The following is a 16,028-nucleotide window of genomic DNA, read 5'->3' as shown; positions in this document are numbered from 1 at the left end:
TTCTTTCCCTCATATTAAGAAAGTTTTTAACACTAATGTTAGTAATATCTTTTTTCTGTACTCTTAATTAATGTTTTCACATCGTGTCTATTTTATGTTCATAGAGGAAAAAATTTATTTTATTAACTCAGTATTATCATTTAAGAAAATTATACACAATTTATAATCAATATAAGGACATTATTCACAATTTATATCAATATAAGTACACAACTTCAAATAATCAATATACAATCAATTGAACCAATCAGTACATCTCGATATCATGATAATAAAGAAGAAAAAGGAAAAAAAATGAAAGAAAAAAGATAGAGACATAAGAAGGAAGAATATGGAGAACAAGAAACAAAGAAGAATGAGAAAAAGGATAGAGGAAAGAAAGAGAAATAAATAGGAAAATGATATTTTAACACCAAATTTTGACAACATTTTCACACTGCACACATGTCAAAATGTGGTTGGACGATTTTAAATTAAAAAAGGTGAAGGAAGGGCATATTTGGAAGAGAAAAACAAAAGTTTTTTTTTTAATTTGAAATTATCCAACTACATTATGACACGTGTCAAAATGGTGTCAAAAAATTGGTGTTAAAATATTATTTTCCAAATAAAAACTTGATTCTTCTCTATGGGAAATCGCATTCAAAGAGAGACATAAACACATGATGATGGAATACATTTGAAGTGGCCAATTTATATCCACATAGATAAAACATTGCATATGAATTATTGTACTTTTATTGACCTTTTTTTTTTTTTTTAATTTTAAAGTTTTCAAAGACAACATCGAAAAACAAACCAGATAAACATATGTATCACATTTATTCCATTTCTAATCAATTTAACCAATTCTTCAATAATTAATAAAAAGACTTCGAAAAATTAGAGAAGTTATAACTTATGCTTAGAACGTCTTCATGAGGCTAAACATATTTCAATACCCATAGTCTATAAATATTCACCTATTCTATTTTGATCTCCAATGCAATATGGGAGAGATTTAGACTATGGGTATTGTAATATTTTTCTTTTGATTAGAAATATTTTTATGCATGTAAAAAAAATTAGAAAATTAAAGGAAATAAAAAATATTTTCTTATAATTCATAATTAATCCTTTTTTCATCATCATTTTAACTGACATTTTATGATAAAAAAATGAAAAAAATCATATCTAAATAAATAAGTATTATGAAAATAATAATTAAATAGTTAATATTTAATTTATGTGTTCAGTATAATTTAAATTTCCATCTTTATTATTTTTTAAAAATACTTTTATTAAAAGAATATCTCAATATTTTATTGGCTATTTTATTTTGGAAAAGTTATTTCTACAACCTGGATTATGAATACAATAGTTTGAAATTGATTTTTAACAACAAAATATAAAAATAAAGTATTTAGTAAAAATATAAATTAAATTATCAAATATAAACGTGTTATAAGTTGAAAAGGGTGGTATAAGGGGTTTTTTAGTATGAATGGACATCCTCTTTTCAGAACCAATTATTGGTTGATATCTACAATTATGTCTATTTAAGAAGAATATGTTAATAATTTTTTTTTAACAATTTTTAATAATAAATTATCTATTATTATTTTATTGGTTTATATATTCGAACCAATAAGTATTATAATATATAAAATTTGTAAAAAAAAAAAAATCCGTCTATAAAAGTTATAAAAAGAAAAAAAAAAAAGTTGTTAAAAACAATTTTTCCATTTAAGTAGAGATTCAGATTCAGGTACGGATGTACATTTAGTTCGATGATTGGTTGAAACTATGGATTGATTATATGTGGTTCTAATTCTAAAGTACAGCTTCATTAATTATTTTTAAAAGCATCTCTAAAATGATTTTTAATATAGTTTGGAATATAAAATTTGTTTAAAAATCATATTATCAGCTGTATATGAAAATTAAGTTTTGATAATTATAATAAGGGTTTTTATAATATTAAAGAACTCGTTAATAATTATATTTTCTTTTCTGTTAGTAAATAAACTTAAAAAAAAAAATATGAAAGGAGACTACATTTTACAACAAATGAAAACTGACAAACACGTTATATTTATTCATGATAATAGATAGATTGAATTTACATCTAGATTTTCATCTTTATATTTATAAAATGCTTCTCCCGTTTATTCGACCAAAACCATGTTTATAAGAAGGAAAATGATATTTTAATAATTTTTTATATTATTTTGATACTGCAGTCGTGTCAAAATGTGGTTGGACGATTTCAATTTAAAAAAAGTTGAGACAAGAACATATTTGGAAGAGAAAAACCAAAGTTCTTTTTTTAATTTAAAATCATCCAATCACATTTTGACACGTGTGCAGTGTTAAAATGGTGTCAAAAAATTGGTGTTAAAATATCATTTTCCTTTTTAATAAATTTAGGAAAATGATATTTTAACACCATTTTTTGACACTATTTTGACACTGCACACGTGTCAAGATGTGATTTGACGATTTAAAATTAAAAAAACAAACTTTGGTTTTTCTCTTTCAAATATATCCCTGTCTCAACTTTTTTAATTTGAAATCGTCCAATCACATTTTGACACGTGTGCAGTGTCAAAATGGTGTCAAAAAATGGTGTTAAAATATCATTTTCCATAAATTTATTATTAATCCGTTTCAAATGTTTTTTTAAAAGTAAATTTAAATAAATCAATAAATTTGTGACATGTATTCTTTTATTAAAAAATGTTGTTAAAATGTCCTTATAAGTGCCTTAAAAACTGTTATATATACCCACACGCTTTCCAGCTTTCCAGATATAAATTTTGGCGTCTTGCGCATCCAAATTTTCTCATCTGATCCTTCATTTACACATGTTAGTTATGATAAAATATGATAAGAAAGCAGAGATTGGCCACCTCAGATTTCAATATAAGAAATTTAGACCACACATATAAAACTATGTGAATTAATAAACTTTTCATTGTAGTGCTTGTATATATATATATATATATATATATATATATATATATATATATATACACACATATATGAGACCATCCCAAGTGCAAAAGTTATAAGCGAGCCTTGAACAAAATGACTCTGGTGAACCCAACTTTGCTCAATTCCTCTTTTTTTCAACATCTCACTTTTTCCAAACCTCTGAAACCAGTAGCTCCTATTCTTCTCCAACGTAGGATGATCTTCCCTCGCTACATCGCAACCACAGCAAACGTTAACGATTCTGAAAGAAAATCTGCAAACTACCAACCCAACCTCTGGACTTACGACTTTCTGCAGTCCTTGAAGCATGCCTACGCTGTAATTAATTCAAGCATCTTAATTATCATATACACTGTCCCTATATATTGTAAACATTTCTTTTCAAACGTATACGTGATTTGTTCTTTGTATAACGTTTTCAGGATATAAGATACGAGGACAGGGCGAAGATGTTGAAGGAGGAAGTGAGGAGAATGATAAAGGATGAAAGTTCAGACATATGGCTAAAACTTGAACTCATTAACGATGTGAAACGCTTGGGTCTGAGTTACCATTATGACAAGGACATAGATGAAGCCCTTCTTCGCTTTCACTCTTCTGCATTCGCCAACACAAGTTTACATCAAACTGCTTTGTGCTTTAGGCTTCTCAGAGAATATGGCCATGATGTCTCAGCAGGTATATAACTAACATTATGTAACTGTTATCTTTAGGAAAAAGAAGTGTGAACAAAAGTGGGGAGATAAAAAAATTAAAACTTTATCATCTTACTTTATCTAATATTGTCATCCTATGAAACTAAAAGCGAAACACAGCACACATGCACTACATTAAGAAAAACCAGGTACTGAACTGTTCATCCTTAACATCATAAATAAATGTATTTAAACCGTTCTATGCTGTCATGTGGAATTGGGGGACCACCAGTTAATGCTTTCACCGGTCTCCTCAGTTACCCAATAACCAGACATTTCGAATGTGAAAACTATACTCACATTGTCTAAAAGTTGAAGTACAATCTAAATATACTTTATTTTGTTAACTCTTTAAAGTTTCTTTACATGATAATCTTGTAGCGAAATTTGAAACTTAGAATTTTGATAATTGATTCCTACGATTCAACGGAGTTTAATTGAAATAATTTTATATATTATGATTGACGTATAAATTAAATTATATTAGTAATGATGTAGTATATTCTTATTTTTATTTTATAGTTTTTGAATGTTTTTTAAAATGAATGTTTTCATTCCTGTACTTTTATTTTTTTATTTGTATAATTCTAAAAAACATATATTAGTAACCTTCCGATATCCAAAATTTAGATGGTGCTATCCATGTAGTAGGTTCACGTGTGTATTTGTAGCTGCAAGCTGTGTGTAAAATCGGTTTGGTTTGTTCTTTAATCATGCAGATATATTTGAGAGGTTTAAGGAGGAGAATGGTAATTTCAAGGAAACCCTTGTGAGTGATGTGAAAGGAATGCTGAGTCTGTACGAGGCATCGTTTCTTGGATACGAAGGAGAGAAGATTTTGGATGAGGCCATGGTGTTCTCTAGCTTCCATCTTAGGGTTGCCCTCAACAAAGGTAAAAGCAGTAACATGCTTTTGGAACAAGTCAATCATGCATTGGAGCTTCCACTCCATCACAGAATTCAAAGGCTGGAAGCAAGGTGGTCTATTGAATCTTATGCTAAAAGAACAGACTCAAACCGATTTCTGCTTGAAGCAGCAAAGCTTGATTTCAATATTGTGCAGTCAACANCAAGGTGGTCTATTGAATCTTATGCTAAAAGAACAGACTCAAACCGATTTCTGCTTGAAGCAGCAAAGCTTGATTTCAATATTGTGCAGTCAACACTGCAAAATGATCTCCAACAAATGTCAAGGTCAGTTTCTGTTGGAAAATAGTAATTCTTTTCCATTAATTAAAACCATGCATGCTGCAAACGTATATATACTTTCTCTATGTTTTAATTTTGTGAGAAAGAAAATAGATAGATACCACAGACAAAAGGAAAGTGGTGAAGAAGTTATTAAATGAAAGTTTCAACCATTATCTCGAGGAAAGAGACGTGTGCACAAAAGTGGGGAGAAATATATAAAACTTTATCAGAATTTAATTTTAATTAAATAGAAAGAAAAAATAAATAATATTTTCTGTTAATTAGACAATTACTCCTTAAAAAATACAAGGACGTTCTTTTCTATTACATCTTTGGAGATACCATATTTTTTTTTCTTTTGTCTTACGTTGAAATTAAAGGATAAAAGTTGGACACAACATCAGACATCAGACTGAGATAGAATGCTAATTGCAGTCCTGCTTTACGTAAATCAGTAACTCCTTTATTATTAACTAAAACTATGCATGCTGCAACTGTATTACACATAACAGTGATCGGTTATCTTGAAAATAAAAATCTAAAAGATATATAAACAAATTCTGGTCCCCCCATCATGAATATTAAACGACTAGTCTTATATTATTGTGCCTTTAAAATACTATACATGTCTTGAAAGCAGACATGACTATGTGGTTCTCCACTTAAATTGTTTGATCAATTACATAGACTTTTCACTATGTTTTAATTACACGAGAAAGAAAAAAGAAAAGGACAAAGAGAAGGAAAGTGGTGGGGAAGTTATTAAATGAAATTCTCAACTATTATCTCTAGGATAGAGACGCGTGCACAAAAGTGGAGAGAAAGAGAGATATAGTACTTTATCACAACTGAAATTTAAAAGGAAATTATATTTTGTCAACTAGAGAATTATTCCCTTAAAAAAAAATAGAAGGTTACTGTTTTATGATGTTCCTTTTCTATTACATCTTTGGAGATATCTTATTTTTCTTGATGACATTGTGATGAAGGTGGTGGAGGGGAATGGGACTGGCCTCAAAGTTAAGCTTCAGCCGAGACAGACTAATGGAATGCTTCTTTTGGACTGTTGGAATGGTCTTCGAGCCTCAGTTCAGTGATCTCCGCAAAGGCTTAACAAAAGTTACTTCCTTAATAACTACAATCGATGACGTTTATGATGTCTATGGCACCTTAGACGAATTAGAACTTTTCACTGCAGCTGTGGAAAGGTAACCTACGTAAAAAACACTTCAATCACGAGCATGTAATAAACTGCTGAAATTATTAATCAGTGCACTAATTACAAAATGTTTTTTTATTGTTTCAGTTGGGATGTTAAAGCAGTTCAAGTTCTCCCTGATTACATGAAGATATGTTTTCTTGCACTGTACAACACTGTCAACGAATTTGCCTATGATGCCCTTAAGGAACATGGACAAGATATTTTACCCTACCTCACCAAAGCAGTGCGTTAATTCATAAATTATAGCAATTATTTCTTACATTATGTATACATGTTAGTGCATTATTGAGATTAGTTTTGTTTTTCAATTAAATTACACAGTGGTCTGATATGTTGAAAGCATTCCTACAAGAAGCCAAATGGAGTCGCGACANACACTTGCCAAAATTCNAGGATTACCTCAACAATGCATGGGTCTCAGTCTCCGGGGTGGTTATTCTCACCCATGCTTATTTCTTACTAAACCAAAGCATTACAAAAGAGGCACTTCAATCCTTGCACAATTACCACTCCCTGTTACAGAAACCATCGCTTATTTTTCGACTTTGCAATGATCTGGGTACATCAAAGGTAAATTGGATTCCATACATGACCATGTTTTTTTTTTTTTTTAGTGACATTTTTACATCATTAAAACAACAATCTAAAACATAAAAGTAATTTTGCAGGCAGAGTTAGAGAGAGGTGAAGCAGCAAGCTCCATTGTATGTTACATGAGAGAAAGTGGTGCTAGTGAAGAGGGTGCTCACATGCATATCCATACTTTGCTTAACGAAACGTGGAAGAAGATGAACAAAGATAGAATGTCAGAGTCTCCTTTCCCTAAAGCTTTCATAGAAACAGCCATGAACCTTGGAAGAATTTCTGAGTGCACATATCAGTATGGAGATGGACATGGAGCCCCAGATAGCACTGCCAAGAATCGCATACGATCTTTGATAATTGAACCCATTGCACTTTATGAGACGGAGGCATTTCAACAAGTTGTTTATTAATATTAATGGTCATCTTGCAAAAGAAAAATAGATTAGTTTGTATATAGAGAGTTTGTTATTTTTTTATCATCTGGTTATTTTCAAGTTATATTGTTAAAACATTTTCTTGATTCTAATAAAATAATTTTGTAATTTCCTATTTTGCATGTTTTTTCTTCATCTATTATAGTAAAGATGTGATTAATGCAATATAATAATTTTTAGTTTATAAATTCATATCTAAATTTAACTATTTTTTTTTTCACTAAAATTGATCGTTGTTTATAGATTTTTTTTAGTGAACTAAAATTATTGAAATTTGTATATAAATATAATGTAAATGGGTTAGAGCATTACAAATATACAAAAAAATTTTTGCTCATAAAAAATATAACTTGTTAAAAAGTTTTGTCAATGTAAACTAAAGCAATCTCCACAACAAAATGTCTACCATTTGTAGTGTGGTGTTAATGTGGGAGAAGTACCTGATAAAGTTAGGTAGTAGGAGTAGCCACATGCTTAAAAATGAGTGATTGGAGTGTAGATAGATCTTATGGAGATGATGAATTTTTGACGAGTTGTGTTGTATTAATTTATTTGTATTTTTTGTGTATCTTTTATCTGTATATGGGTTATCCTTTATCTCAAAAGGAGTTTTTATGTGGTTGTTGTTTAGGAAGACTGAAGTCAAAGAACTAAAAGTGCTTTCTATAAATGATAGCACGTAAAGATTCAAGGATAATGATATTTTAATAACTCTATTTTAACAATTTTCTGATAGCAGAACACGTGTCATCATTTTATTGATCTGTTTGAATTTATTTTAAAAAAATATTTGAAACAAATCAATCACAAACTATCGCGTATGTATTGTAAAAAAGTTGTCAAAAAAGAGTTGTTGAAGAGACTTTTCCAAGATTTAAACCAAATGCAATTTCTTAAGGTGGTACATTCCACTTAGTGAAAGAGTGTGAAAACCACAAACATTGAGACTTTCCTTATGCAGTAACTCGCAGTGCGTATCTCCTTTCTTGATTGTGAAACATTTGTGTGTACATAATAAAAATGTAATGATCATTTTCGAGCTAAGAAAAAGTTCGTCAATTTTATATATGATTGAGAGTGATGAAATATTTCTTTTAATAAATTTTCATAATAAATGGGTGAATAATTTTAAAATATAAATAATGGAGATATCAAAAAATTTATAATAATATTTATCATGAATTTATTTATATATAAGTTATTACGACTTTAACATCATTAAGTTTGTAATCATTCGACACACAATAATATATGATATATGTGTGATTTAGATTCGACTTCTTCCTTCTTAATAAGAGTGATATTTGTTGAAGGTCTCGTATAGATTAAAAGATAAAATTAAATTAATTTAAAGTGTATATATATATATATATATATATATATATATATATATATATTGATTTTATAAAATTAAATTAAATTTAAAGTTTATTTTTTAACTTCATATAAAATAATTGTAAAGTTTATCTTAAAAAAAGTCGGTTTTTATACTTCATTATTCACATATATATAGACACACATACAAAGATATACATCTTTGTGTTTAATTTAATTTTTCCAATTTTACGTTCTTACTTTTTAAATTTACGTTCTTACAAAATTTAGTAACAACTTTACAAGAAAAATCTCATGAAATATGAAATCTTTTACTAATGGTAAGAGTAGGAACATGTTGACGAGAGTGTCGGTAGGTCCTGTGGAGATGATAAATTTTGGACATGGATTTTGTATTGATTTATTTGTATTTTTGTGTGTGTTTCTTTGTGCATATGCTAATGATGAACTTTTGTGTGGTTGTTGTTAAAAAAGAAAGTCAAAGAACTAAAATTCATTCCATATTTAGTGAAAGATTGTGAAGCAACCAAAAGTTTCCTTTTCGTGGACATAACAAAAATGCAGTGGCCATTGTCGGGTTTACGAGAAAAAGTTTACCACACTATAAGAGGTTATCATTGTATAGTTTATTACTATTATTATAGATTTTTTAAGTATCAAAGCTCTAGAAACTTTAATAGTGAAGATGGATATAACTCAAATATGTTAGAATCTTCTCCTTTTGTGAATAAGAAATAAGTGGTCCATCGAGCAAAGATTAAGTACTTCTCAATTATCCTTCTCACCACTACTCTTCTCACCACTACTCTAACCAATCGCATCTCCACGTTTTAAAATAAAACAACTTTTTTTTTACTCTTGTTAATAATTATTTTTACTTTAATCTTATTACATTATATGTTAATGTAATATTTGTCATGTAACATTGAAAACAAAAACTAGTGTTAATAATCTTCACAAAACACTTATTTACACTTTTATTTAAGTCAATTTTGAACGTTCTTAATTAAAATCCTTCTTAATTCACGTTCCGTACGGATATACTTGTCAAAGACATTTTGATGTTTAAATTAGTGATCAATTTGATCGGAATCACAGTACAATCTTTAATTCATAATAAATATACTTTCTCACTTTTAACATTTATTTATAGATTTCGAGATTAGATTGTGATTGTCTTGATTATTTTCATGATCGTGTGATTGATTCGGGTCGATCATCCTCTCTTGTGGTTGTATCTACTGGCCTCTGGATGATAAGTATGACAATACAATACACTATCCATTATATGCTAATGAAATATTTGTCATGTAACATTGGAAAAACACACTCCATTGTATATTATAAACACATTTTTACTCAAATATTTAGTGTGCCCATTTATAGGTGGTAAGATTTTATGATGATTTGATTATTATTTTTGTATAAAAAAAGCCTTCTTTACGATTAAGAGAAGAAAAATCCACTTATAAATATCCTTTTATACTCTATTTGAACGTTAACTCAATATTCAATAGTTATTTCTCAAGCAAGACAATGTAAAAAAGAAGAATCGTACAAGAGAAGAAATGATAGAAAAAGATTACATATTTAAGAAAGATGATCAAACACTTTAAAGTATGAAGTATAAAGTATAAAGTTATAAAAATTTATAAAATTATAAGATATAAAACTATAAAATTATAAATTTAAAAAAATTACAAAATTACAAAATTATTAAATTGTAAAGTTATAAAATTGTAAAGTTGTAAAATTATAAAGTTATAAATTTATAAATTTATAAAATTATAAAGTTATAAAATTATAGAATTATAAAAGTATAAAATTATAAAGTTATAAAATTATAATATTATAAAATTATAAAATTATAAAATAATAAAATTATAAAACTTTAAAATTGTAAAATTATAAAATTATAATATAATAAAATTATAAAATTTTAAAATTACAACATTATAAAATTAGTAATTGCGAACAAAAACACAGTGAAAAAAAAATTGAGTATACATTTGAATACGGCAAACTGTTGAGGGTGCAAACATCACTTACAAGCCGATTTTGTGAGGTTGAGTTAAGTTTAAAACCCATTTTCTAACATGGTATCAAAACTAAGTTAAAACCTATCCCCGTTTGCTCCCTCCACCTCCCCAACTTTCTTCAATTTTTTTTTTCAATTACAAAAATAACCTTTTATTTTAGTTTTTTAACCTTTTTACATTTTTACTTTTAATATTATTTATCAAACCCTACATATTCACTTTTACTCCCACCCCCCCTCTTATCCACTTCTTCTCACTTCCATCACACTTTCTTTTCTCTTCTTCCCACCTCTGTCACACTTTCTTTTAACCGATAAGAGCAAGCTCGATGCTCAGCCTGAGCTCTTCATTCGACTCGTGCCTGAAAAAGCCAACAATATCCTTTCCATTATTGACAGTGGCATTGGAATGACTAAAGCAGACTTGGTGAACAACCTGGGTACCATTGCGAGATCTTGGACCAAGGAATTCATGGAGGCGCTGCAGGCTGGTGCTAATGTAAGCATGATTGGGCATGGAGGCTGTCACTATTATTTAAACACCAAAACCATATCTTTTTCTTCTAACACTACTACATACGAAACTATAAACCTCCACCCTTATCTTCATTCATTTTCTTTTAACAGTGTTTATTTCCTGTAACTGTTTCACATTCCCTCCTAATTCATAAAACCACAACGACCTTATTTGCTTTTCAATCTTATATATATAAACGATGCCTTAAGACCCATATGCATAAAAATTCTAAACTTAATATCTTTCAATCCTAAACAGATGTTGACATCTGTTAACGGTTAACGGATGTGAGCATCCATTTAAGGTTTTCCATGTTAATTTAAGGACTTATTCACAAACTTTTCTTAAAAGCGTTGAAGGAATCCACCACCATATTCAAACAACACAGATATTCAAGTTTGTTACGCACGCCTGCAACAATTCCCAATACGAGTAAGAATAAGAGTATGAAAATGAATAGGTTGTGAGTGAGGAATTGTCAAAAATTATAAAATTTTTACCATAAAAATAAGTGAAGGATAAATTAGGAATAGAAAAATAGAATGAGGGATAAAAGAGGAAAGGGGAGATGGAGGGAGAAAACGGGGAGGTGAAGGGAGCAACGCCCTAATGTCATAAGTGGGTGCAAACCTCACCTTACTAGCTGGTTTTGTGGTGTTGAGTTAGACTTAAAACCTACTTTCTATGTCTATATAAGTGAGTGCAAATCTCACCTTAGTTTTGTAGGGTTGAATTAGGCTTAAAGTCCACTTTTTAACACAAACTGACATTGAAATGTCAAAAAATAATGAAAATTTTTAAAATCATTGAAAAATAATTTCTTATATTACATTATTTTGATAAAAATAAAATTATAAGATTGTAAAATAATAAAATTATAAAATTGTAAAATTTATTAAATTATGAGATTGTGAAATTATAAAATTATGATATTATAAGATTGTAAAATTATAATATTATAAGATTATTAAGTCATAAATTCTAAAAATTTTAAATTTTTAAATTCTAAAATTCTGAAATTCTAAAATCATAAAAATTCTAAGATCAAAATATCATAAATTATAAAATCATAAAATGTAAAATTGTTGTCTAATATCAAAACCTATATATTTAATAGTTTAAAATAAAATAAACAAGATTAAGTTGGTTGGTGACCGAATTAATCTGAACAAGTGTTATCCTCCTTTCCAAAAACAAGAAAATACCATGAAATCTGACATTCACCACACTTTTAATTATGCATCAGTCAATAATCCTTCATAACTAAACCATGAGACGGAATTCAAACACATGCATTACAACATAGAAGTTCTTACAAAAGTTCTTAAAAGATATATAGTTTCTACTCCACCGAACACGAGATTGTTGTTACAGAAAGGAATATAAAGTTGATACACTAAGCCAGGTGACATGCATAGTCTTATACCAGTGAGACCATTTTGCAGATCTAAAACCATGACCTTTTTTGGTTCAGAATATGATCAATTATCATAGCTTTTGCAAAATAAGTGGCGCACCGTGTTTTGGTTGCAAACTAAGCATAACTGCAGGAGCATGCACATAAACAGGAGAAAGCTCGAATGAGAAATTCTGCAGAAACAATGACAAGACAACCTTGGCCTCCAACAAGGCAAAGTTTTGGCCAATGCAAATTCTAGGACCCCATCCAAATGGGTAAAATACAACTTGGCCTTTTGTTGCCTTAGCAACACCTTCAGAGAACCTTTCTGGTTTGAACTTCATTGCATCATTACCCCATATATCAACATCCTGATGAAGTAAAAAAATTGGCAAGGTAACATTTACTCCTGCAGGTAGTGACAGGTTTCCAAGTTCCATATCCCTCTGGAGTGTGCGATTGTGGAAAACAATGGGAGGGAATAACCTCAGAACTTCATACAGAATCATGGTCATCTACGGAAGAAACATTTTGGCACATGTTAGCATGAAATGCATTTTTAATTAAGATAATAAAATGAAATCATGTGATACATACAGTTTTGAGCTGACTCAACCCATCAATGTTTGGATTTTGTTTTCCAAAAACATGAAGAACTTCCTCCCTAGCTCGTTTTTGCCATTCAGGATACCTACTCAACATGATCAATGTCCAAACCAGCAGAGATGAAGTCGTGTCTTGCCCTGCTATGTAGAATAACTTGCACTCACCAATTACTTCTTCAATACTCATTCCAAAACTCTTATTGTTTCCATGTCCTTGGATTTCCATTTGATTTGATTCTAAAAGTAAGCCTAATAAATCTTTACTGTTGGATTCACCCTTCTTCATGGCTTTCTCTCGTTTTTTTATGATATTTCCAATTGAATTTTTCATTTCTTTATCAACTGCTCTCAACTTCATTTTGGTAGGTGTTGGTAAATGCCTAGAAACATGTTGAATTAATAAAGGTCAATTTCCTTGAAGTAACATTATTAGTTCTTGTATAAGTCAGGTATGCCACATTTCTTGAATTTCAAAGGTTTTTCGAAACATATATCAAATGTGCCTTAAATCAAAATCTGTATGTAATTCATAACTATTTGTCGTCATCACTATAGCAGTGATTTGGTGTATGGAGAGCTTAATCTCTATCTACAATGTCTAGCTTTCAGGGTGATTCTCTAAGGTTCGATGAACTTCATGGTGAGTTGAGTTTCAATAAAACTAAAACATGCATAATTTAGTAATCACATTTTACAAGGAATCAACGTGGTATTACCGCAATATTGGTGTGTTATTGTACTTTCCAGTCATGACAAGGTTCCCCTGAATTCTGAGAAGCTGAAATATCTTTTTTCCTTCTGCATAGCTGCTTCCGAAAGCTGTTCTAGAAATTACATCACGAGTCAAATTCCGAATGAAAGGCGAAACGTCAATCTCACATTTTCCATCTGATGATAACATTCCCTTCCACTCGCTAATCACATCATGGCAACTTTGGGAAAATGCTGGTAGCATGTTCTGCAAATTAAGTATCAACTAAGAGTTTAATTTGATTACGAAGCACCAAAAACAACTTCGAGTTTAATTATAATGTACAACAACCTAATGGATGAAAAACAACTAATCTTCTGACCTTAAGTCTCATCCTTATAGTCAATCATCACATCCAAAAATGTTCTTGTGTGTTTTGGACTGTGAAACTTAGTCTTGACCTCAATTCCTGAGTAATGTTTAAATAATGTGTTGGATGCGGTGATTGACTTGAGATCGAAACACTAATATCCTGAAAACTCCTTTAACTATTCCAGTACATCCAAATGTCTTATAAAATTAAGACAAAAAACAATTATTTAAGTACTCCTTTCTCCTTCAACTCTTCAACCCTTAAGACATTTTAAAAGAAAAAGTTATAAAAGAGTTCAAAATTTCAGAGCGACCAATATTTTATCTCAAAAGTCTTCATGTCCAAACAACAAGGATACTTATTAAATTCATTATAAAAGTATACATACTTTTTGTGCATCTCGATTAATAATTAGGTAATGCTGTGAAAAAAATATTTATTTATAAATTAAAGTAATAAACTTACTTTCAATTTTTCCAAGTGGAATGCAGGGTTGATTATCTTTCGATGTTGAACCCACTTATCACCCTCTGAGTTTATCAGACCATTGACCAAGAACTTGGCAATGCCACTTATCTTTTGTTTCTGGAAATCATGAATGTTATTGAAGACTTCTTTGATTTGATTTGGATCAGTAATGATGACCTTTGGTGTTGTGCCTTCCCATAAATAGGAATTCTTGCCTGTACATAATTCACTTATTAGTAATTGCTAAAACTGCTTAAGATCCAAAAATGTTATTTCGTGAGGAGAGGAGAGTAATGGTATAGACTAATAAATTTAGGGTGCATGCAATATTTCTGGACTTGTTTTAGAAATTTTTAAAAAAAAAAAAAAAAAAAAAAGAAAAGAATGTTGTAGCAAGAACATTGAAAGATGCAGGAAGAATCACCGAAAAACATCACTTTCATGCCCAAACTGAATGCATGTTATGTATAGCTACAAATTTTGAGGAGGTAGGAAAAGTGAACCGTATTTGGCAACAGTGTTGTTAGGCAGCAAGGACAAGCGAGGAGCAACATCGTCGGAGACAAGAAAAGATTGCGATTGAGGGTTGTTTTGTGGAGCAGGGTTTTGGTTTGGGGTGAAAAGTGAAAAGGTGTATGGGTCACCACGAAGACCTTGTGCTCTCAGAAGTTTCTCGAACCTCTTAGGCCTAAGCCACAGCGTGTACACCATCTTCAACGCCCATAACGGAATCACACCAGCGATCACGCTCACCAGACACACTATTGCTGTTGAGGAAGAAAATGAGAATACCTCCATTATTGAGACAAAGTCAGAAGGACGGTACAGAGTAATCATAAAGTCATAAAGGTAGACACTTAGACTATCATAAATCACATACATTCAACATTTTCACACTGGACACATGTGAAAATGTGGGTTGGACGATTTTAAATTAAAAAAATAAATTTTTATTTTTCTCTTCTAAATATACTCTTTTTCAATTTTTTTAATTTGAAATCGTCCTATCACATTTTGACACGTGTACAGTATCAAAATGGTGTCAAATAATGATGTTAAAATATTATTTTTTTAAAAATTATTTTACATCATTTTGACACTGCATATATGTCAAAATGTGGTTAGACGATTTCAAATTAAAAATAAAACTTTGATTTTTCTCTTCCAAATATGTTCTCGTCTCAGCTTTTTGTAATTTGAAATTGACCAATCACATTATTTTAACACGTGTGCAGTGTTAAAATGATGTCAAAAAATAGTACTAAAATATCATTTTGCTTGTAAAAAATCAGTGTCTCGTGATTTTCATCCATGTTTCTATTATTATTAAATAATTGAAGATTACATGGTTATAAGTAGGGTAGTATATAACACACAAAAATATTAATATTTTAATTATAATTATATTATTTTTAATTTAAAATCATAATTATATTATTATATTATTAAATATCGTGTCAAATGAATATGTTTTTTCTCCTATATGTCAACCAAACTTT

General features: G+C 29.6%; 2 protein-coding genes across 2 annotated transcripts; one reads left to right on the top strand and one right to left on the bottom strand.

The window, feature by feature from the left end:
- The first annotated feature begins 3,055 nt into the window (after positions 1 to 3,055).
- On the top strand, positions 3,056 to 7,145 carry LOC106780479 (tricyclene synthase EBOS, chloroplastic). The gene is made up of 8 exons (XM_014668768.2): positions 3,056 to 3,294; positions 3,399 to 3,654; positions 4,391 to 4,649; positions 4,746 to 4,865; positions 5,852 to 6,070; positions 6,169 to 6,307; positions 6,406 to 6,654; positions 6,753 to 7,145. Exons 1-8 carry the CDS (start codon positions 3,070 to 3,072, stop codon positions 7,077 to 7,079), a joined length of 1,794 nt encoding a protein of 597 aa, XP_014524254.1. The 5' UTR covers positions 3,056 to 3,069; the 3' UTR covers positions 7,080 to 7,145.
- Positions 7,146 to 12,212: 5,067 nt separating this feature from the next.
- Positions 12,213 to 15,366, bottom strand: LOC106780477 (11-oxo-beta-amyrin 30-oxidase-like). The gene is made up of 5 exons (XM_014668766.2): positions 15,033 to 15,366; positions 14,527 to 14,744; positions 13,714 to 13,955; positions 12,990 to 13,377; positions 12,213 to 12,907 (listed from the first exon to the last, which is right to left on the bottom strand). Exons 1-5 carry the CDS (start codon positions 15,364 to 15,366, stop codon positions 12,482 to 12,484), a joined length of 1,608 nt encoding a protein of 535 aa, XP_014524252.2. The 3' UTR covers positions 12,213 to 12,481.
- Between the last annotated feature and the right edge of the window lie 662 nt (positions 15,367 to 16,028).

Source organism: Vigna radiata, unplaced genomic scaffold (assembly GCF_000741045.1).
Source record: "Vigna radiata var. radiata cultivar VC1973A unplaced genomic scaffold, Vradiata_ver6 scaffold_399, whole genome shotgun sequence".
Taxonomy (NCBI): Eukaryota; Viridiplantae; Streptophyta; class Magnoliopsida; order Fabales; family Fabaceae; genus Vigna; species Vigna radiata.
This window is presented reverse-complemented; position numbering and strand designations above follow the sequence as displayed.

What these genes read in the sequence shown, in the direction of transcription:
- LOC106780477 (XM_014668766.2), bottom strand. Translation starts at nt 15,366, where the DNA reads ATGATTACTCTGTACCGTCCTTCTGACTTTGTCTCAATAATGGAGGTA. An exon ending in AATAACACACCAATATTGCG is followed by an intron (nt 13,378 to 13,713) that starts GTAATACCACGT and finishes ACATGTTTCTAG; the next exon opens with GCATTTACCAACACCTACCA. An exon ending in GGTTGAGTCAGCTCAAAACT is followed by an intron (nt 12,908 to 12,989) that starts GTATGTATCACA and finishes TTTCTTCCGTAG; the next exon opens with ATGACCATGATTCTGTATGA.